The sequence below is a fragment of the Drosophila hydei genome, unplaced genomic scaffold, assembly GCF_003285905.1.
Source record: "Drosophila hydei strain 15085-1641.00,03,60 unplaced genomic scaffold, DhydRS2 tig00008114-arrow-pilon, whole genome shotgun sequence".
Classification (NCBI taxonomy): domain Eukaryota; kingdom Metazoa; phylum Arthropoda; class Insecta; order Diptera; family Drosophilidae; genus Drosophila; species Drosophila hydei.
In genome coordinates, this window is record NW_022045827.1 from 194,804 (window position 1) to 217,039 (window position 22,236).

Here is a 22,236-nt window from a genome sequence, read left to right on the forward strand (position 1 = left end):
CTAAATAAAAACCAAATATTTGAGTTTTATGTAGACAACATCTGATTAAAAATATATAGCATCTACGGCCATTATCAATAGTTTTTCAGCTTGATGCTGGAACTCTGTGGATCTGCTCCACAGGTCATTGCCAGGTACTAAGTCCAAAAATATTGATTTCGACATAATTTTAACAGAGCTGTGGAGCGTGAACGTGTGTAATGAAGTCAGCTGTGGCCCAAATAACGTAAACGTGCACATAATGTTTGAAAAAAATGCAATTTTGACAATACAACTAAATGATATTCTGCATCATGTGGCTGGTTTGTTATATGATTTAAAATAAAAAAGAACTTAGATCGAAAGATATTAACAATATAAATTGAATTCGCGCGTCAGTTGAGAGTTTCCCCTTGATGCTGTAACATGCTCGTTTATAAATTGCTTTCTCGTTTCAATGGGCTTGACTTAGTTGTCAGCTAATCGTCCAGATCTACATGCATGTCAAATTTCGCTAGACTAATGTTCACAAAATCTGACAATTAGATATGGCAGTTAAATTATGAATATATGTGTATATATATAGAGCGAGTTAATGGGCCGGCCGACTGTCTGTTTAGTGATCAGCGCTTCAATTGAGCTGAACGATCAGCGATCGCCGTAGCCAGGAACCGCCTAATGTGGATTTAATTGCTGAAACTTTTCCAACTGGAGGCCATATATAAGGGGCCAACATAATACCCATTCTCGATCAAATCTGCAACGAATATGTCGAATATTGGGATCCTGCTACTGCTCAGCTGCGTCTGCTTCGAGGCAGCTCTTGCTTGTGTAAGTTGGAGGTGAAGTGAAAAGTGTAACAGAAATATCTATATATATAGATCGTGTATATATACCCTATAGAATGGATACAAGGCAAGGATTGTGAAGATGGAAAACTGTGCCGGCGACGACGGCATCATCAAAGTGGACGAAGATTTCGGCGTTAAGCTGAATAAGAAATGCGAACTAGTGCCAACGGGCTGCATTATTAACAAAGCATTTAACACGGCTGTGGTCAAGTACAAGGTGCAAAAGGACGGCATTGTGATGAATCAAGGCAAATTAAATCTATGTTCAGCCGCTGATCAGGCGTCTTCCGACGCGAAGGACATGCTCAAGGTGTTTGGCGCCCCATCGAGCTGCCCCGTGGCCGAGGAGAAGATCTGCGCCAACGATCACACCGTCGATCTGACCAAGTACAAAGCCATGCTGGGAATGGCTCGTGGTCATCTAATAATAGACTCCGAGATCACGCACGATACTGTGAGTCACAGAGCTGCCCATTCCAGCTCAACCTTACCATGTGTAATTATATCTTACATCTATTTCTCTATATCCAGGGCAAGTCCTGTTTCCATGCTGAAGTCGAAATCACGAAGAAGTAGGAGCTGAGGCTGCTGAGATCCTAATTTTTCCCCAATATTATGTTATGAGTCTTGCAAACTAGCTGTATCTTTCGTTGTAATAAATAAAACATATTGGTAATGGAGTGCACAAAATAAATTCGAGTGTTAAATTCTCTATGAGACTCGCACCCTACGTCTGGATCTCTATTGAGCCTTTCCTCAGGCTTTTTTCCATCAATTGAAGATATTCGCACATTTATATAATATTGTTGTACGCTGGTGTATAACACTTCTACTTTTCATACAATATATAAGTATAGCAATATAATACTGTTATACACGTGTATAACACTTTTGCTTTTCATTTAGTATAATTTTAATATATAATAGTACATGCAACAATACTGTTATATGCTTATGTATAACACTTTTGAGATATTATGAGCTTTGCATATTAGGTATATATATTTCCCTAGTTTCAAGTGTTATACTCTTCTTCTATCACTAATTCTTTAATGTAGCTAAAAGAACTACGAAACTGTAACGAACTTAGAATATGGTTTGTTAACCGACGTGTATGTATAACACTTTCAATTTTATCTACTCGTTTTATTATGTAATCGCAGCGCACTATGGAAAATTAGGAATTCTTATTTCTTCTTGTACTTTCCATATTCCTTAAACTTTCATTATTTTAATAATTTGTATATATATTTAATTGTTATATGAACGCTTAATTTATAAGCATCTGTTATATGTATATTGGAATAATTTAACTATATATATATCTGTTATATGTATATATATAACAGTTTACATATACATGCAACTCTTAAATAAATATAATTTGTATGTGTGAATATAGATGTTATACAAATGTATATATACTTAACTGTTATAAGCATGTATAACAGTTTGAGTTTGGTCTATAAATGTTATACAAATGTATATATACTTAACTGTTATAAGCATGTATAACAGTTTGACTTTGGTCTTTCTCCTTGCTCTTCTTGCATTGCACTTTTGGAGACATGCCTAACAAAATGTTGAAAGCTTTAAATATCTGAAAAGTCTTCAAATTAACAATAAATTTAAATCAATGAAATTGAATTTGAAAAACACATAATTGGCTAGTTAGTAATACCAGATAAATGTATATATTTAAACATTTTACAACACTTTTAGCTTACAATACAAATAGAATTCAAAAATATCAAATCTTAATTGTTAGTTTTCTAGTTTTCTAGTTTTCTATTCACAAATAGTTGAGTTTTAATTTGCAACTGAAAGTGAGGAAGCTTTTGTTCTTTTTAGATTAGAGGGGTGTATGGGGAAGGGTTGAGACCATCTTGAGCAGAGCGAGGTGCGAGTCGAGGCAAATAGTTCAGTTCAGTTTAGTTCAGCAGATGCCCGAAAAGCCAAAGTCACAATTATCTTCCCTCTCCTTCAAGGTACCCAGATAGGGCGAGTGCTTGATGCCAAAGCTGTAGGAAGGCGTGTGGGAGAGGTTAACCTGAACGATGGAAAGAAAAACCAGTTAAGTGTACGCAAAATTAGGATTTTGTTTTTGGCATTTTAATTTTGTTATTCGTATGCGATCGAAAGTCTCTAGCTAGGCATAATTCCTATCGGGCCGAGTTCCTAACAGACATTTAGCAAAACGATCTGGTAATATACATTGATTCTGTCGTCCACAGAACTTCGAATGTACAATGCCAAAGGATATTGAAGGCGTCGAGCGTTTCTCCCAATACTAAGGGTCAGGTCATAAATACATATATATAGATAAACCAAAGTGCTCAGATTCTTTCTTCAGATCTGGCTTACCTTTTCGGGGCAATGTGCACCTGGGCCGGGCTTGTTGTCGTCGGTGACTGCGTTGAATTTGCCGCGCATGGAATAGACGGGTGGCTTAGACTTGGTGACCGTGTATTCGCCATCATAATACCCTGGACCGGGCAGCACCAGCTTGGGTATCAGCGACGGGCGAATGCGTCCGGCCATGGTAAATGCTGGGGCTGAACGTATCGGACCCTCCTTGCTGCTGCCCAAGACAGTGGGTATCTTGTAGACATTAGGAGCTGTCGAAGAATGCATATTTCATAAATTACAGGGTATTAAATATGCTGTGTGTTGACTGCCTGTTTTCTGGTGGCTTTTTACTGGTGTTTGAATGGCTGGGTTAGATAGATGAGCTTGGTTCATTGATGAGGCTGTAATAGATAACAACAAACACGCACAGGAAAGGAAAGGAGATAATGTCCTTGTCTCAAGGACTGGTTACCTGATGGTCTTCTCTTGCACGCTGCTCGCTTCCACAGCGTACTTAACGGTGCTCGATCGAATGGCCTTGCCGCTGGTCACAATCGCACCATCCGATTGCACCACCGTGCGCGTGCTTGCCTGCGCTGCCTGGGTGGTGCTGGCGTCTGCCGTGCCACTGGCAATGACCTGCAGATTGTCACCTTTGCTATGTGCATTGGCCGAGTGGTGCAACGTGGTGGTGCGACTCGATTTCGACTTCGATTTCGATGCCGATGGATCGTTGCCCACTAGCTTTGTTGTTGTCTTTGTGATTGTTGTTTTGCTAGTGGCAGTGTTGCTGTCGGTGTTGGGTGGGTTGGGTGCTACGACAGTGTTGGTGGTTGTGGTCTTCTGATTGTGTTGACTGTCCAATTGATCGCCATTTACAATACGTTTCTCAGTGGTTGTTGTTGTTGTGGTGGTTGTAGTGGTAGTGCTTGCGGTGCCATCAACAGCGTTACGAACTGTGGTGCAGATTGCAATTAGTTGATTTGTGCTGCTTGATATGCATCGCATTATTATAATCTATCTATATATAGATATATATAGATATATAATATATATACAAAACATATATATATATGTATTTGACCTTGCCATTAAAAGCTAATTCAACACTTCAAGTACTTGATCCCTACAGTAGATGGCAATCAGAATTTTGAAGTACTTTAAGAACAGTAATATATACTACTAATTAGAGCGGTGCTCGATTGCTCCAATTTATATTATTGTGATTCTCTAAGCATTTCAAACTACATATTGGATTAAGGTTTTCGAAGTCTGCGTGTTCTTCTTCATGCTTCGGCAGCTGGTGCTTCGGCAGGTGGTGCTTCGTTTTCTGCTGCAGCAGTTGCATCACCGCCTTCGCCGCCTTCACCGCCTGCAGTAGTATCACCGCCTTCACCTGCGGGAGTAGCATCACCGGCTGCATCGCCTGCAGGAGTTACTTCCCCGCCTCCACCGTCTGTACCGCCTGTATCTGCAGTACCGTCTGTAGCGCCAGTACCAACTGTACCGGCAGTACTGTCTGTATTAGCTGTATAGCCAGTACCGCCTGCAGCAGTAGTGCCAGCCTCTGCAGTAGTGCCTTCGCTCCCTCCTCCTGCACCGCCTGCGCCTCCTGGGCCTCCTCCTCCACTACCAGGTGTAGTGCTAGTTGTAGTCGTATTGGGAAGTGGAGGCAGCCCGATGATTTTCATATGATAGGCGCATTCCCGACGACATTTATCCATCGATGGCCATTCATTGTACTTGTAGACGGGTTGACATTTGGTATACACCGCGACACAGTTCAATATGATGCGATGGAATTCATAGTACGTACGACGTGGACCGTTACAGAATTTTTCGTGCTTGTACTTGTTCTTCACCAAGCAAGCGTTATTATCTTGATACAAACACGAAATGATCAGAATCCTAGAGCGGTAAGCAGTTCGAAATATCCAGAGGGAAACTTACATTTTGCGTTATCAGCGACTTCGAAAAAGGAAATGATCCATAAGACCAAACTGACGCTCGCTAACCACCTCATCTTACACTCATCTGTCGACTAAGGCCCTATATAAAAACGTTTTGTGACACAGAGAAATCGATGCGGATAAGCGTTGCGAATTGTATTTTAAGCTAACTTAAATTGCAATTAACCATATCAGGGCCATGTACTTGAAGTGTTGAAAGTGTTTTGATGATACGCTTACCGGGACTAGCCAAACGTCTTTCACGTCTTTGCAATATGCGATCTTCAATGTAAGCGCCTCTAGGTTCTAGTGAGTGCAGATTTTCATGAATACAATAGGAATATATATACATTATATATATAAAAATATATATATATATTGCCATTTACATAAATTCATATGAAATATATATATATATATATATGGGGCCAGGACACCACGTATAATGGAAAATAAAGTATACAAATAGGATATACAGAAATAAACATATAAAATTGCAAATCAAGATATATAAAGCCAGCTTCGGTCGACCGAAGATTAAATACCCTTGCAGATATATATACAAGACTATGTCAAACAAATAAGAAAGCTCTAGTCGGGGTGCCAGACTAGGAGATACCCTGATCCTAGTCCTTTGAGTTTTGTAATATTTTCCGTAGTTTGTATCGAGTATTAAAAAAAAAGAGAAAACAAATAAAAATCGACATTGCGAGACCAGGATTCGAACCCGGATTATTTGCGCAACGTGCACAAACTCTACCAACACCGCCACTTCAAATCTAAAAAAAAAAAAAAATAAAACAATAAAAAAAATTTCATCTCCTCTGGTCTCGAACCCGAACCAAGCTGCGTACGAGCGGCGCCTCTACCAACGCAGCCACTGCCCTTCTTACGCGAACTGTTGCAAATTTGAACATAAGTAGCAGCTAATAATTCAGCCCAATTCAATCGCAATTTCAATTCTTGGAATAGAAAAGAATACACGCATTTGAATGTATGTGTGCACACGCATAGGAAAAATGCGTGCGCGTGGCGCTGCTGACATGTGCTTTTGCAAATTGGCCTTAATGAATTTTAATGAATTTTCAGCATATGCTCTACATATCCTATTGGCTTAGTTGAGATGCAAACGTCTTCACATAATGGCCCTAGTTCCAACTAAACTTAAATTTTAAGAATTTGGGGGAATTTGGAGCCGATATCCAAAATCCAACAAAAATCAAAATTGCATAAAATATACATAAAACTAAATACAAAATTTGGAGGCTCTAGCTCTTAAGACGTCCAAGATATAATTTATTAACTACATTTCAATCATGTTTTTATTCGATAACAATTAAATGCGAATAGTTATCGAATATTTGAAGAAAGCTTGACCTGCGCGTGCTATATACAGACTGACAGGGCTCAATCGACTCGGCTTGTTGTCCTGATCAAGAATATATATACTTTATGGGGTCTTCCACGCCTTCTTCTACCTGTTACATATATTTGCACAAAACCATTATACCCTGATTTCCCATTTTCAATGGGATCAGGGTATAATAAAATCATGCAGAAAAGTATTTTTTAAAAAAATTAAGTTTTAAAATTGTATAGCAACCAAAAATATAGAGCTTTTAACGATATATTCTGCAAGGGGCTCAACACATGCGAAGCCAAAATAATATTGAAGCCAACACCGGATCAAGGCTGAGCACAAAGACAAAGATTTGCACCTACCTGGAATGAGCGGCATGGGTAAGGTCTTAAGACCAAAGCTATATGCTGGCGAGCTGTCGAGCTTACAGTGCTCTGGATGATAATGGCCGGGAGCTATGAACCAGACGTGACACGATGCCAGACACAAAACATTCATATACAAATATAACATACAGAGTAAGAAACATGCAAGTACTGGACTTAGGCCTAGGGTCAATGGTAGTTCTATCAAATTGTTCTTTACCGGGTGCATCGGTGGAGACCTTGATCTCAGTTCGAGTGCCGAATGTGTAGGCTGGAGTGTGTTGAGTGTGCTTTTCCGGTTCGTATGCAGTGGGTGCTGGAATTTTATCAAGTGATCGATTTTATATATAGATGCTTTTCTACTTGTTCTACTGGTTCACATATGATAAGTATTTAGTTATTAATTTACCTGGTGTATCACTGACATGCTCCCGTTTCAGCTTCATGCCAAAGGTGAAGGCTGGTGTAGCATCTAGCTGGTAGTTCTCTGGCTTGTAGTCACAGGGCGCCGGAGTCTGGCTAATATGCTCAATGGTCGGACGACCTGCAATTGTGTAGGCGGGAGTATGGTCAAGGCGAACTTTTTCGGGCGAATAATCGCATGGCGCTGGATGATGATTTTCCACCTTGGGGTCGTATTTGCCACCAAATGTGTAAGCGGGTGTCTGATCCAGTCGCGTCTTCTCAGGCGAATAGTCTCCAGGTGCCGGAGTACCATTTGTAATCCTCACGTCATGCTTGCCAGCCATAGAGAATGCAGGATTGTGATCCTGACGGACTTTCTCCGGAGAATAGGCTCCAGGGGCAGGGGTATCGCTCGGTTTGTGAAGATCATGACGACCAGCGAAGGAGAAAGCAGGGTTATGATCTAGTCTGATCTTTTCGGGGTGGTAATCACCAGGAGCCGGGGTATGGTTCTCTACTTTAGGATCATTTTTGCTACCGAAGGAATAAGCAGGTGTATGATCCAGTCGGGTTTTCTCTGGAGAGTAATCTCCTGGAGCAGGTGTGCCATTTGTGATCTTCACATCGTGCTTGCCAGCCATGGAGAATGCAGGATTGTGATCCTGACGGACCTTCTCCGGAGAATACGCTCCAGGGGCAGGGGTATCACTTGGCTTATGAAGATCATGGCGACCAGCGAAGGAGAAAGCAGGGTTATGATCTAGTCTGACCTTTTCGGGGTGGTAATCACCAGGAGCAGGGGTGTTATTCTCAACCTTGGGATCGTTTTTTCCTCCAAAGGTATAGGCGGGTGTATGATCCAACCGGGTTTTCTCAGGTGAATAATCTCCTGGAGCAGGTGTGCCACATGTGATCTTCACGTCGTGCTTGCCAGCCATGGAGAATGCAGGATTGTGATCCTGACGGACCTTCTCCGGAGAATACGCTCCAGGGGCAGGGGTATCACTTGGCTTATGAAGATCATGACGGCCGGCAAAGGAGAACGCGGGATTGTGGTCGAGTCTGACCTTTTCGGGGTGGTAATCACCAGGAGCAGGGGTATTATTCTCAACCTTGGGATCATTTTTGCTACCGAAGGAATAAGCAGGTGTATGATCCAACCGGGTTTTCTCTGGCGAGTAATCTCCTGGAGCAGGTGTGCCATTTGTGATCTTCACATCGTGCTTGCCAGCCATGGAGAATGCAGGATTGTGATCCTGACGGACTTTCTCCGGAGAATAGGCACCTGGAGCAGGGGTATCGCTCGGTTTGTGAAGATCATGGCGACCAGCGAAGGAGAAAGCAGGGTTATGATCTAGTCTGACCTTTTCGGGGTGGTAATCACCAGGAGCCGGGGTATGGTTCTCTACTTTAGGATCGTTTTTTCCTCCAAAGGTATAAGCTGGTGTATGATCCAACCGGGTTTTCTCTGGCGAGTAATCTCCTGGAGCAGGTGTGCCATTTGTGATCTTCACATCGTGCTTGCCAGCCATGGAGAATGCAGGATTGTGATCCTGACGGACCTTCTCCGGAGAATAGGCACCTGGAGCAGGGGTATCGCTCGGTTTGTGAAGATCATGGCGACCAGCGAAGGAGAAAGCAGGGTTATGATCTAGTCTGACCTTTTCGGGGTGGTAATCACCAGGAGCCGGGGTATGGTTCTCTACTTTAGGATCGTTTTTTCCTCCAAAGGTATAAGCTGGTGTATGATCCAACCGGGTTTTCTCTGGCGAGTAATCTCCTGGAGCAGGTGTGCCATTTGTGATCTTCACATCGTGCTTGCCAGCCATGGAGAATGCAGGATTGTGATCCTGACGGACTTTCTCCGGAGAATAGGCACCTGGAGCAGGGGTATCGCTCGGTTTGTGAAGATCATGGCGACCAGCGAAGGAAAATGCAGGATTGTGGTCGAGTCTGACCTTTTCAGGGTGGTAATCACCAGGAGCAGGGGTATTATTCTCAACCTTGGGATCATTTTTGCTACCGAAGGAATAAGCAGGTGTATGATCCAACCGGGTTTTCTCTGGCGAGTAATCTCCTGGAGCAGGTGTGCCATTTGTGATCTTCACATCGTGCTTGCCCGCCATGGAGAATGCAGGATTGTGATCCTGACGGACTTTCTCCGGAGAATAGGCACCTGGAGCAGGGGTATCGCTCGGTTTGTGAAGATCATGGCGACCAGCGAAGGAGAAAGCAGGATTATGATCTAGTCTGACTTTTTCGGGGTGGTAATCACCAGGAGCAGGGGTATGGTTCTCTACTTTAGGATCGTTTTTTCCTCCAAAGGAATAAGCTGGTGTATGATCCAGTCGGGTTTTCTCTGGCGAGTAATCTCCTGGAGCAGGTGTGCCATTTGTGATCTTCACATCGTGTTTGCCAGCCATAGAGAATGCAGGATTGTGATCCTGACGGACTTTCTCCGGAGAATAGGCACCTGGAGCAGGGGTATCGCTCGGTTTGTGAAGATCATGGCGACCAGCGAAGGAAAATGCAGGATTGTGGTCGAGTCTGACCTTTTCAGGGTGGTAATCACCAGGAGCAGGGGTATTATTCTCAACCTTGGGATCATTTTTGCTACCGAAGGAATAAGCAGGTGTATGATCCAACCGGGTTTTCTCTGGCGAGTAATCTCCTGGAGCAGGTGTGCCATTTGTGATCTTCACATCGTGCTTGCCCGCCATGGAGAATGCAGGATTGTGATCCTGACGGACTTTCTCCGGAGAATAGGCACCTGGAGCAGGGGTATCGCTCGGTTTGTGAAGATCATGGCGACCAGCGAAGGAAAATGCAGGATTGTGGTCGAGTCTGACCTTTTCAGGGTGGTAATCACCAGGAGCAGGGGTATTATTCTCAACCTTGGGATCATTTTTGCTACCGAAGGAATAAGCAGGTGTATGATCCAACCGGGTTTTCTCTGGCGAGTAATCTCCTGGAGCAGGTGTGCCATTTGTGATCTTCACATCGTGCTTGCCCGCCATGGAGAATGCAGGATTGTGATCCTGACGGACCTTCTCCGGAGAATAGGCTCCAGGGGCAGGGGTATCACTTGGCTTATGAAGATCATGACGGCCGGCAAAGGAGAACGCGGGATTATGGTCTAGTCGCACCTTTTCTGTCTCATAGGCGCAAGGTGCTGGTGTGTCGCTCGTCTTCAGTGCATCGTGCCGCCCGGCAAATGAATAAGCAGGATTATGATCGTGCCGTACTTTTTCAGGACTGTAGTCGCCTGGTGCCGGGGTGGAGGTTTCAATGCGATGCTCATGCTTACCAGCGAAGCTAAACGCTGGCGTATGGTCGCTGCGATATTTTTCCGGGGCGTACGAGCCTGGCGCTGGGGTAGTGCTAACCGACTTCCATTCATGTCGACCAGAGAGCGTGTAAGCGGGCGCATAATCCAAGCGCACTTTCTCCGGCTGGTAGGTGCCGGGCGCGGGGGTATCCTGTGACTTGACGACCTGCACACGTTGGCCGAACGTAAAGGCGGGTGTCTTTCCTAAAATGCATTTCTCCGGCTCGTATGCGCCGGGTGCTGAAATACAGATTAAAGGACAGTTGTATTCGATTAACTGCTGAATAAGAAAAGTGCCCAAAGTGCTGGTAGTGTATGGGTCGAAGCGACTTACCTGGCGTAGCATCCACCACATCGTGATTGGACTTGCCGGCAATGCTAAAAGCGGGTGCCGCATGCAATTTTGACTTTTCTGGGCTATAAGTGCCAGGTGCTAGCAAAAAAAATATATGATTTAATTCGGATTAGAAGAAGTTTGAAGCTAACTACTGCCCACCTGGCGAATCGTTGTGCTGAACGTGCTTCGTCCTTAGACCAAAACTATAGGCAGGTGTATGCTCTAGAACTGTTTGCTCCGGCTTGTAAGTACCAGGTGCTGCAAAAGGGTGTCAGGTGAGGGACATAAGCGAACGAAACGAGATATATACTAGTGCTTTACTCAATATACTGGATGATCAGATAGCCTATATATCTCTGCAAGTTTATTGTAGTCTCTTTCTGGCAAGAGACTTAGCAGACAGTTTGACAGTAGGATGAGTACTGACATGAGGCTTAGCTGAATGGTAATTCTAGTGCAGCTAAATATTATTTAACAGCGTACATTGAGAAAGCAAATTTATTTGAATTTTTCTTAGTGTATCTACAAACCTGGCGTATAGTCAGGGCGCAGCTCGTGATGTTTGATGCCGAAGCTAAATTCTGGTGTCTTGCTGAGATTCACCTTCTCAGGTGAATAGGCGCCAGGAGCTGTGGGATAGACATATAGATATTACAACCCCGAACGCGTGGCGTGTGCTTAATGCTGTGGTAAGTTCTAAAACCAAATTTCTAACTAGAGTACTACGAGTGCCTCGTTTTGCTGCGTTTGGGTTGGGGGGGTTGGGGGTTTGGGGGTGGGTTACAACAACATATTACCTGGTGTATGCTGATCGTGTTGGATTTTAGTTCGTCTACCAAATGTGAAACGTGGCGAATTGTTTCTTGATTGCGTGACCTTTTCAGGACAATAGCTATTTGGCGCTGTTAGTGTTAATAAAACAAAATCATTTTTGTACGGATAACGATATTTCGATTTGTTTAGACTATTGAACGAAATGCAACTAGTGATGGGTTATACTGCAAAAAATGAGGTTGGAAGTTACGAGTTACGAGTTACGAGTGTTGCAAAGTGCCTAACGGACTAGTAGAAAAATGCTCCATACCAAAACCAAAAGTGATAGAGAGAACACACAGAGAGAAAGAGAAAGAGAGAGAATGAGCACATGCAAGAGAGATTCGTGTTATTGCATATTAACTGGGTTAACTGCATAATGTTAGCCAGTTAGTTGTGTTACCTGGATTGTTAACTAGGTAAACGTTAACCTTAATGCGAAAGGAATAACGAGGCGCGCGCGGCTTAATGACATCAAGCGGCACCACTTGATAATGGTTGGGACCTAAAATTGTTGTACGTGTAGACAGTCGGTGGTTGGGTCAATTTAATCAAAGAAGAAAAACAATTCAATTAAGATAAATTTAAAAAGAAAAAAAAAACAGAAATAAAACATTGAACAAATAAAACAACAAAACACTACGGTAGAGCTATGTGGGTATAATACAAGAGAGAGAGAGTGAGAGAGAGGAAGAGTTCGACAAGAGAATTCAACAATCAATAAACGAGAGAAGCATAGAGAGTCGCTCAATTGCCACCTGCGCAAATGAATGTGTACCCGAAACTTGATTGAAATGTACCTACTACTACTACTACTACTATGCTATCAAATATTTTGAAAATATACATAAAAACAAAGACATTTTACTGAGATATAAATGTATATAAAGAACCAAAAATAATATAAAAATAAAAATGTTTTTTAAATATAAAAAATTGGTAAATTATATAGCTATTACAATTGTACCTACAATTTATACACACATTATATACAAAAAACTGTGTACCAATATTTAAAAAAGCTACACTACAACAAACAAGAGTTAGAAATGTATTCATATAATATATGAACAAATAGGTACATTTCGTTTTTGGTACACTCGCGCTTGACCTGGTCTAAGACTTCGCTAAAAAGATTCATACATTACAACAAAAAGGAAATAGGTACATTAAGCTCTTGGTACACTTGTACCTTCAACTTTATATGTTAATTCTACATAAACAAATAAGCATTACGAAATTAGATACATTAGGTTTTTGGTACAGCTGCGGCAATCTTTTAAGCAACTATGCTACAAAAGAGAGAGAAAAGAGAGAGAAACAAGAGAGAGAGAGAGAAACTACTTATAAGAGAGCGCGACAAATATGCTAACATGAAGCAAGCAGCTACAGCTACGTGACTACAGAGTAAAAGACATACAGCGAGAGGCAATGCAGAACAGCGAGAGAGAGAGAGAGTGTAAGTGAAAGAGAGAGAGAGAGAGAGAGAGAGAGCGCTTGCTCTCAAATCGTATGCAGCGATTACTTACGCGCTGCTCAGATGATTCTTTCATGGAATATTATTATTCAAAATGATTTCTTATATATATACAACATGGATTGGATGCGTCTGCCTCCAGATGTAGCTTGATGCTTGATGCTTGATGCTGGATGATGCCTCTTCAACTCCATTAAATCCATTAGCGTTAATGATGCGCATGCAACCAAACCATTGACCAAAAACCATTCAAACAACCAACAAGAACACCAAAACACAAAGCAACCAACAAACGCTTGAACACTGTTCGGGTAATCGGGACTTCGGGACTTCGGGACCCGGGACCGTTGCGACTTACCCGGTATCAGCTGGTACTTGATATGGGGCGGCCTCTTGCCGAATGTATATTTGGGCGTGGCATCGATGACAGCCTTCGATGCATTCAGCACATCATATTCCCCAGGGCCCGGATTGACGAAACGCGACAGCTCCTTGGGACGACTTTGTAACGTGGCTGCACGTGGGTACTCCTTGCCCTTGGGCACCATACCCGCCACATTGTACAGGGCGGGACCGGGACCAGTTGTTTCATCCTTGCTGACCGTCTTATGGCCAAAGGAATATGAGGGCGCGCCCTTCTTCTTCGAGTCCGGCACCTTGCTGCCTGCATGGTGGTGGCAAGGTGGATCAGTCACGAGAGCGCACTCCTAGACACTGTCTACAACTCACCGATCAACGTGGGTAGCTGCACAATAGCCGGACCCGGATTGCTCGTCTCCGCCGCAATTCGACGCGTGCGCACGGTCGGCGTCCAGGGACGCTGCTCGATATTGCCGGCCATATTGAGTGTACGTATTACCCGTACCGGTGCACAGGGACCCGTAATCTTCTTCTTCTTATAAATGTACTTACGAAAGCCAACCTGCAAGTAAAATCACATATACACTGAGTATTCACAGCCAATGGCATTGCGTTTCGCACGGTCTTATTCATTTCGCTGCAGTTCTTGACGCACAAAGGGGTGTCTCTGTAGACGATTCGGGCCTCTTTTGGCTTTGGAATTAGACGAAAATTAAACGAAAAATAAACACAAACAAACTTCAGTTTTAGTGTTGTAGTAGTAGGGCTTGTAGTAACCTAATAAGCCAAATGCTTATATTAACATCAAATCAATGACGTAAAATCCATAAGCACAAGTCCAACAAGCCTAGTTGAGTGTGCTCGACTCGTAAATACCCGGTGCGGCTCATAGTCTCTAATATTAGCTGAGATAAGCTGAATCGTAGCACAATTCCATTTATAAGCTTGAAGACTTTAGCTCTTTATGGTAATTGGCAAAAACATCTTTAGAAACAGATAACAACATATAATTTATCAATCTATAAGGACTCATTTCTTCATCGGTCAGTGCAGGGTATTGCGCAAGCGAACCCAAAACTTACACAAAATGTGAGCGATTTATTTGTTTCGAATTTTCTGGGCCAGAGCAGCACAAAATTTTGGCTTGGGGTGGTTGACGTCTGATTCGTTGGCTCACGCCAAGACAAACAATAAAAGACACAGAAATGGACAAAAAGTCTGAGTTTGTGGCAGGCTTTTCAAGCCGTGACCTTCTTTTGGAAAGTGTTGCCTGCCGGCAGGCGCGAAAGCCAATACCTGATGTCTGATAGCTTTTCGCCTTGTCAGCGCCGCTCAGCTGAACTTAGCTCTGGTGACAGGCAGCGACGTCGCAGCGTAATCGATACTTGGCGATGACGACCCCAATTGGCTTTAGCAGCGATTAGCTAACGCAATTGAACGTCAGCAGTGACGGCTGCTCGCGCGCCCTGGTCAACACGGTCGAAGGCAACAAGGTTGCGCCTCCAAAAAGTATGCAAAGTGCTAATGTTGCCCATTTGGCGCATGTTGGGCCAACAAAACGATTACTTTTAATGACTTATGGAGCGACAATTGCATGCCACGAAAACTGAACTGCTAACTGAAAATTCGAGCTGAGCGCGTGACGCGGCAATGCAAATTGAAAATCTTGCAAATTCGTGTCTGGGCTAAGATGTGAAAAAACACGACTAAGAGAGCACGATATTGCTATGAGTGAGCAGGAGTAGGGTAGAGTAGGCGAGAACAGAACGAGCAGATCTCACTACGACTGGACATGGCTCTCCACGAGCAGATGGGAAAAGAGCCGAACAGACCCGATCTATCACAACAATTTTACCCTCAGCTCGACTTTAAAAGAGAAGCTACAAGTAGCCACTAGTTAGGGCGCTATAAATGACATTATGGCAGCAAGAGTTTACTATAACTCAAGTCAGCTCATCGGACGACCAACAGGATTCAATAGGACTTTAAACACACCTCAACACGAGTGGCTCAACAACTCATTGCGAGGCAACATAACTCAGAAGTACTCATCACAATGATACCTTGATAATACATTCAAGATCGTCTGCTCACGCGCTCACCTCTAGGCGCAGCTACAGTAACTGTATGCCAAGACCAACAGCAAGACCGAGCCGAAGCCCAAGCAGCTGTAGCTGTGGCAGTGGCAGCCAAAGCGTGCAACTTCTTTGACCGTGAAATCAACAGCTCGGCTCTATGTAAATATAGTTGAGCCAATTTCTGGGTGGGCGTGACGGCACACTAACTGCCAGTCAGCAATGACAGAGGCAGTTGGGCGAGGAAGAGAGCTAGCTGGCTTTTATATAAAGCAAAGCTGTTCAAATTGAGGCTAAAAAGTGGGCGTGTTTGCGCCTCGCGACCTCGCACGCAATTGAAACATGTTCATTTTCAGTTGGCTCTTGCTTTATTATATAAATAAATATATATATGTGGCATGTAGTATTATGGTGACCATATGCGCCACTAGAACCAAGAGAATCTTACATCATCGACGAGCTGACACCCACGCGCGGATGCAACATCATAGATCAATCAAAGCTGCCTACGCCATATATGGCCAATGCTCGACTGCTCGACTGCTCGCCCGACTGATGAATCAGCTTCTGTGTCTGACTGCCGGCAGACATTTGCGTGGCAATGTCTCAATGTTGCCTGCCAACAACTTATTAATCTTAATTTGCTTTTGGCCTAAAATCGCGAGCCAACTTAGTCGCACTTAATCAAATTAATCAACTGCACATGCAATGCTTGACCACCTAACGGGGTTACACAGCGAAAAAGTGGGAAAGAAAAAAGAGTGAAAAAGAATTCTTAAAACAGCTTTTATATATAGATAGACAATCAAACGCTCTTATGGGCGTGGCTGAGTGCTAAGGCGTTCGCACAGTGAGCGAGCGGGTCCTGGTTCGAAACCCAGTCAGATCGGAAGCGTTAACTTTATTTTAATAGTTATTAAAATTAAAAATTTGATCTTTAATTAAAGAAAAAAAATTAAAGAAAATTAATTAATTTTAATTTAATTATTTATATTAAATTAACATTAAATTAATTTTTTATTATAATTATTATATTAAATTAACATAAAATAAATTATTATTGTATTTTAATTATTTATATTAAATTAGCAAGAAATAAATTAATATTTTATTTTAATATTATTTATATTAAACTAACAAAATAAATTAATATTTTATTTTAATTATTAATATTAAATTAACATAAAATAAATTAATATTTTATTTTAATTATTTATATTAAATTAACATAAAATAAATTAATATTTTATTTTAATTATTTATATTAAATTAACATAAAAGAAATTAATATTTTATTTTAATATTATTTATATTAAATTAACGTAAAATAAATTAATATATTATTTTAATTATTTATATTAAATTAACATAAAATAAATTAATATTTTATTTTAATTATTTATATTAAATTAACATAAGCATGCATATACCACTTTATACTTTATATTTCGTTCATGCCCATTCAAAGTTGCCCACTAAAACTTTCTTGCAGTGTCGCACGTGCATTTGATGGCAAGATTGGTCGCTCACCTGTGAGCAGGTGCGACACACAACAATTTCTAGATGGTGCTGCTGATAGTTTATCAGCAAGCAGAGTGGCGGCCAGGTCAGCAACCGGTTCGCTTGCCAATTGAGCTTATTGAAATTGATTGGAATTGAGCGCACGCCCACATTTACCTGACTCCCCCCAAGTGCCTCATCCCCCTTCCTCCTCTATTGCTACACAATTTGTTCGTGTGGCGAAGGCGACCGCAGAAACCTGTCAGGCGGCTATTTTCGTTGCATGACACTATGCTAATGTTACGGAGATCTTGATAGATGATGCCAACTTTGAACTCGCACTTTTTTGCGCACTCACACACACACACACACACGCACACTCGCTTTGCATGAGTGTCAATAACAACAACTAAGTAATACAATAGCCAAACAAAGCCTGGCACACGTCAGCATCAATTTATGATATTAACTAACAAGAGAATAAAGCACAAATTTAATTTTGGCTAGCCGAAATCTTAATGCCCTAAACACATATATATATTTAATTTTTTTATATATTCTAGTTAGATGGTGTGATGTATTAGAGCTAAGTCTTATAGTGTCATTACAGTTGCTGAGCTAATCCGCAGAGAACTTGTTCACCTTCCCATTTTATTATAAGTTCAACAGCTTCTGAATGAAGACTTGCTCTGAGGGCTACATGAAACTTGATATAGATTTAAGCCATTGTTCAGCGAGAGCTGAGAGAGGAAATGGAATCAGTTCTAGATAGAAATATATATTATTAACAGCTGAAACAACTTCTACTTCAAAGCATATTCTAAAACTCTCGAGCTGCAAATATTTGTTCAAACTTTTGCTCAACAGTTAGTCGTGAGTCTAGCGGAAATTGCAAAAAAAAATCTAAATACCTTGTAGCCCACGGGAAAAGAAAGAAGCAGTTCATCTTCTTCTGCTTCTTCTCATATAGAAATTCTCAATTAGCCGCATACCCTCACTCATATGATCACGAGATGGGTATATGCCATCATTAATTTCAGTTGAAAGCTGACAAGCAATTAAATGTCATAGAAAATTTCAATGCAGATTTTCAGTTTGATTAATTTTCTATTGTCTGCCAACAGTTGACTACGCTGTGACCCGAAGTAGACTCTGTCAACTCTGATTCTATAATAAATAATAACTTTTTGTTGCTGTTATTCATAATGGGCACATTTCACGCTCTCCAAATTGCCAAAAAAAAATGAACAAAATGAAATGATACGAAATGAGCTCATTTTCCAGCATTTAGAGACAACTTTTACGCCCAAATATGACCAGATAAATGGCTGACGACTTGTCTGTCTTGGCCATTTCCTTTAGCCCACATTGAGTTGTCCAAAAAGCGGCTCGAGCGCCAAATGGGTCGCCAGACGGCGCCCACACACGTAACTGCGATTTGTCTCTCAATCGAAATTCATATTTTTTTTTTTGGCTACAACTGTTACGCTTACCACTTCTCCCTCTCTCGCTCTCTTTCTACAACTCTTTTTTGGTATTTGCCCAGTTAGTGGTACAACAACAGCTATCGCAGCAATCAACATGTTTAATTAACAGCAAAACACGCCGCAAGCCGAAGCCAAAACAAGACATCGGCAACAAATAGAAATATCAACAAGAAAAGCTAAATATGTGTGCAGCATGCCGAACATTAAATACTCTATTAAGAAGAATTCAGCTAGACGGATTGGTTAGCTTGTAGAGAGTTTTTTAGGCACCAGTTGCTATAAGCTAGAGAGATAGAGCGATAGATAGGTATAGAGATAGTTGTATGAGAAGCTCAATTCACCAAGGTACAGGCCTCATAGCAGCTCTATAACTGTTTGACAACCCCTTTATCAATACATATATTTACAGCTATAAATACTACAGTTTTATGCCTAACACTTCAGTGAGCACTGAGTTCATATAGGCATACTCACTATATCAGCAAATGAGTAAGGAATAGTTGTACGATTTAATCAATTTCGATATATGCATCTATTGTTATCGATAGCAACATCTATACCAAATTTCATAAATATAGCTTCACTGCTAACTCAGTTCAGATAGTTATAATCACTATGAAAATCATATAAGTTACAAGATAAATGTCGATATATGCATAGGTCTGCTACCAATAGCAACATCTATACCAAATTTCATAAAGATAGTCCCAAGGCGAACTCAGTTCTGATAGTTATAATCACTATAAAGATCATATATAAAAATATATAATATAACATTTCGATATAAGCAGCTTCTGCTACTTAAAGCAATATCTCTACCAAGTTTCATAAGGCTAGCTCGAGTGGCTGCTAGGTGCTCATAGGTCTAAGCTCGTAGCGTTACATATCTAGTCGAAAAACTGTTCTACCCATCTCTATATTACAACGACTATCAAATAGAGTTGGTTGCCAAAAGTGTTTAGACCAAAAGCAGTGAAAAAGCACAAAGTGATAAAAAGAATAGACAAAAACAAACTGACGTCAACTGTCTGAGTGTGTGTGTGTGTGTGTGTGTGTGTGTGTGTGTGTGTGTATGTGAACTAGTTTGTTCTCAAAATCTAATTAGATTTTGGAAACGTGTTTCTGTGCTTCTCTGAAGCGACTGCGATAACTTTGCCAAGTGAAAGCTGGAAATCAGCTCCTGAGTGAGCAAAAACACTTGAATTCCTGCCCAGATCTAAGAGTCGATGAGCGGTTGTTACATTTGTTAAACACCAGCTTTGTTGGTTATTGTAATTGGTAAACACATTTTTGGTGTCGTTTTGAACAAATTATGGCCTGGGGTCTTGGGAACAGCGCTCTGACTAACAGTTGCCTGAGCTTTGCCTGTTATATCATTTAATAAATATTTATTTTTTGCATTTACAAAGCCACAAATATTCATAATTTGTGTGCTGCTTTTTGCACACCCTGCGAAAGTTTTCGCTAAATAGGGTAGATTAAAATGGCATTGATTTGGTAACAGATAAATTAAAGCAAGTGCCATTTGATACATGTTCATATACTAAATCAGTTAAAACTGCAAAGCAACTGCACTAAGACACCTCTATGTAGGCTAAACCAACGATAATTATCGATTACTCACTGAGTTTTTTAGGCATTTGTCTAAGAACTTAATGGCTATATATAGAATTTTAAGTATTTAATTGAACGAATGCCAAATGCAGCTCTGACTTGGTTCACTTTGCGAATAAATCTGTCTGTCTTCTATAAAATCGATAAATATCGATTGCTAAATTATTTAATTATTTATAATATTTCTTTTATGATACTAAGTAAAACTTTAAACATGTAATTTTTTAATCTAATTTGTGGCGCTTGTTCAGTTCGATTTTTTAAAAATAAAACTTATTGTATACCCTATTAATAATCAAAAATTAAGAGGTATATTCTGGGTCATCAAAACACACACTTAGTAGAATCTTTAAGAATACAAACATATGAGCAAATATAGAAAATAATATTAGCTTGTAGCAATGTACAGGGTATCTACCAGTCGTGGCTTGTATACATTTTTTGTACATTTTGCTTCCAGGTTTTTCTACTTCTCTTTTAACTTTGGTAATTTAATTTTTGTTCGTGCTATTGTTGTTTAGCTCTCATAATCAGTGGCTTTGAAAAAAGAGTTGGAAATAGACGCAAAGTCGACCGGTTTGCGCTCTGATAGAGCTGATGTCATAGGGCTTGATACGGCTAAGTACTAATACAAGAGTGCTGAAAGGCTTCCGCGGTTGCCACTTGTGGCACCGTGCAGCCGTGTGACATCAATACAGCCATTGACAAAACAATGCCAATGGCCAAGGAACAGCTGTTCCAGGGGCGTAGTTGCCACAAAATGCCAATACAGACAGACACAGTCGTGCCAACGTGCAACGAGCAACGGGCTTCCTGCCACAACTTTCAGTCAGTCAATGAACTTTTAGGTCAGGATAAGCAAACGACACGCAATGCCAATAGAACAGTCACACAATCACACAGTCACAGTCAAAGTCACAGTCACAGTCACAGTCACAGTCACACTCACAGTCACAGGCTAGATAGCGATGACGCCTCACTTACCCACAGGCTCTAGTCTGCGCCTTCGTTGTCTGTTTCAACTTTCAACTTTTTCAACTTTGGTTTGCACAATAAAAAACTTTCAGCTAGCGCCGGGCTAGCCGTTTCAAAGGCAAACAGTCCTTGTTGCTTTACAGCCTGTGCGGCAGGACTTTCAAAACATCTGCGTTAGACTAGACGTTGCCAAAAAAGCACAGCAACAACACAACGCGAACGATTTCAATTGTGGGTGATTTGGGGGCGACGGTAAATGGAGAGGAAGGAGGGGAGTATTTTGTTTTCGTTGTTCGGTGATCGTTAATTGAGTTAAAGTAACAGCTGTCGCGCTGTTGGAGCGCACGGTAAATTGAAATAGTAGAAATTGCCAAAAATCAAATAAATTACGATTCAACTATTTTGTTATTTTTTTTTTTGTTCGTGATTCGTGTTTCGGTATTTGGATATTAATGGCTTCTATAACTTTGCTTTCAAACGTAACGCACTCGAGCGCTGCTGCACACAAACTGAGCGCCAAGTTGTTGTCGGTTACCTTTTTGGTTTGAATAACATCGAACAGCAGCGGAAATAGCAGCAGCTGTAATGACGGCACCAATAGCAGCAATAACAGCGGCAATCATGTAAGCCTTAGCAGAGACTGTTATAGTTAGCAGCCATAACGGCAGCAAGAGGCAACGGCAGCGCTCATGTAAACAATAACAGCGCCAGCTTGAACTGCTTCAGCTCTAGTGTAAGGCATAACAGCAGCAGCTTTAACTGCAGCTATAACAGCAGCGAACATGTAAACTATAACAGCGGCAGCTTTATTAGCATTTATGTTGCCATCTGAACTGATATCCGAAGTTTGATTGCGGCTGGCATAAACTGAGCTTTGAATATGCGTTTGAGTTCTTAATAGCAATATTTTAAATAAAAATAAAAATAAAAATTTAATGCCAATGTTGCGCGCTTTCATATAAAATTCATTCCACAGCAGCAGCGTTAGTAGGCCCACTATTGAGGAATTCTG

General features: G+C 41.3%; 3 protein-coding genes across 10 annotated transcripts; 1 reads left to right on the forward strand and 2 right to left on the reverse strand.

Annotated features, from left to right (window-relative positions):
- Positions 1-493: 493 nt before the first annotated feature.
- Positions 494-1,520, forward strand: LOC111596219. Its single transcript, XM_023310336.2, has 3 exons — positions 494-810; positions 883-1,284; positions 1,362-1,520. Exons 1-3 carry the CDS (start codon positions 748-750, stop codon positions 1,404-1,406), a joined length of 510 nt encoding a protein of 169 aa, XP_023166104.1. The 5' UTR covers positions 494-747; the 3' UTR covers positions 1,407-1,520.
- A 1,847-nt stretch (positions 1,521-3,367) lies between these two features.
- On the reverse strand, positions 3,368-21,641 carry LOC111596214. Of its 8 annotated transcripts, XM_030224558.1 has the most exons (14): positions 14,195-14,362; positions 13,943-14,135; positions 13,572-13,877; positions 12,140-12,241; positions 11,721-11,825; positions 11,454-11,552; positions 11,083-11,181; positions 10,921-11,019; positions 7,263-10,826; positions 7,074-7,169; positions 6,851-6,943; positions 5,369-5,434; positions 3,652-4,135; positions 3,368-3,448 (listed from the first exon to the last, which is right to left on the reverse strand). In XM_030224558.1, the coding sequence occupies exons 1-14, from the start codon at positions 14,204-14,206 to the stop codon at positions 3,442-3,444; spliced, it is 5,325 nt and encodes a 1,774-aa protein (XP_030080418.1). In that variant the 5' UTR covers positions 14,207-14,362; the 3' UTR covers positions 3,368-3,441. The 8 variants fall into 8 exon arrangements, with proteins under 8 accessions (XP_030080418.1, XP_030080413.1, XP_030080410.1 ...); XM_030224553.1 differs by lacking the exons at positions 12,140-12,241; positions 14,195-14,362 and adding an exon at positions 21,234-21,641; XM_030224550.1 differs by lacking the exon at positions 12,140-12,241.
- LOC111596215 (PE-PGRS family protein PE_PGRS26) lies at positions 4,350-5,233 on the reverse strand. Its single transcript, XM_023310329.2, has 2 exons — positions 5,130-5,233; positions 4,350-5,058 (listed from the first exon to the last, which is right to left on the reverse strand). The coding sequence occupies exons 1-2, from the start codon at positions 5,200-5,202 to the stop codon at positions 4,466-4,468; spliced, it is 666 nt and encodes a 221-aa protein (XP_023166097.2). The 5' UTR covers positions 5,203-5,233; the 3' UTR covers positions 4,350-4,465.
- Positions 21,642-22,236: the final 595 nt, after the last annotated feature.

Excerpts from the sequence above, each read along its gene's own strand:
- LOC111596214 (XM_030224558.1), bottom strand. Across the intron at positions 12,242-13,571 it reads CAAGTACCAGCTGATACCGG|GTCCCAACCATTATCAAGTG; the intron begins GTAAGTCGCAAC and ends CAACAATTTTAG. Across the intron at positions 6,944-7,073 it reads GGTCTCCACCGATGCACCCG|CTCCCGGCCATTATCATCCA; the intron begins GTAAAGAACAAT and ends TCTGGTTCATAG.
- LOC111596219 (XM_023310336.2), top strand. The coding sequence starts at position 748 with ATGTCGAATATTGGGATCCTGCTACTGCTCAGCTGCGTCTGCTTCGAG. Across the intron at positions 811-882 it reads TCGAGGCAGCTCTTGCTTGT|AATGGATACAAGGCAAGGAT; the intron begins GTAAGTTGGAGG and ends TATACCCTATAG. Across the intron at positions 1,285-1,361 it reads CCGAGATCACGCACGATACT|GGCAAGTCCTGTTTCCATGC; the intron begins GTGAGTCACAGA and ends CTCTATATCCAG.
- LOC111596215 (XM_023310329.2), bottom strand. The coding sequence starts at position 5,202 with ATGAGGTGGTTAGCGAGCGTCAGTTTGGTCTTATGGATCATTTCCTTT. Across the intron at positions 5,059-5,129 it reads AGTCGCTGATAACGCAAAAT|ATAATAACGCTTGCTTGGTG; the intron begins GTAAGTTTCCCT and ends GTTTGTATCAAG.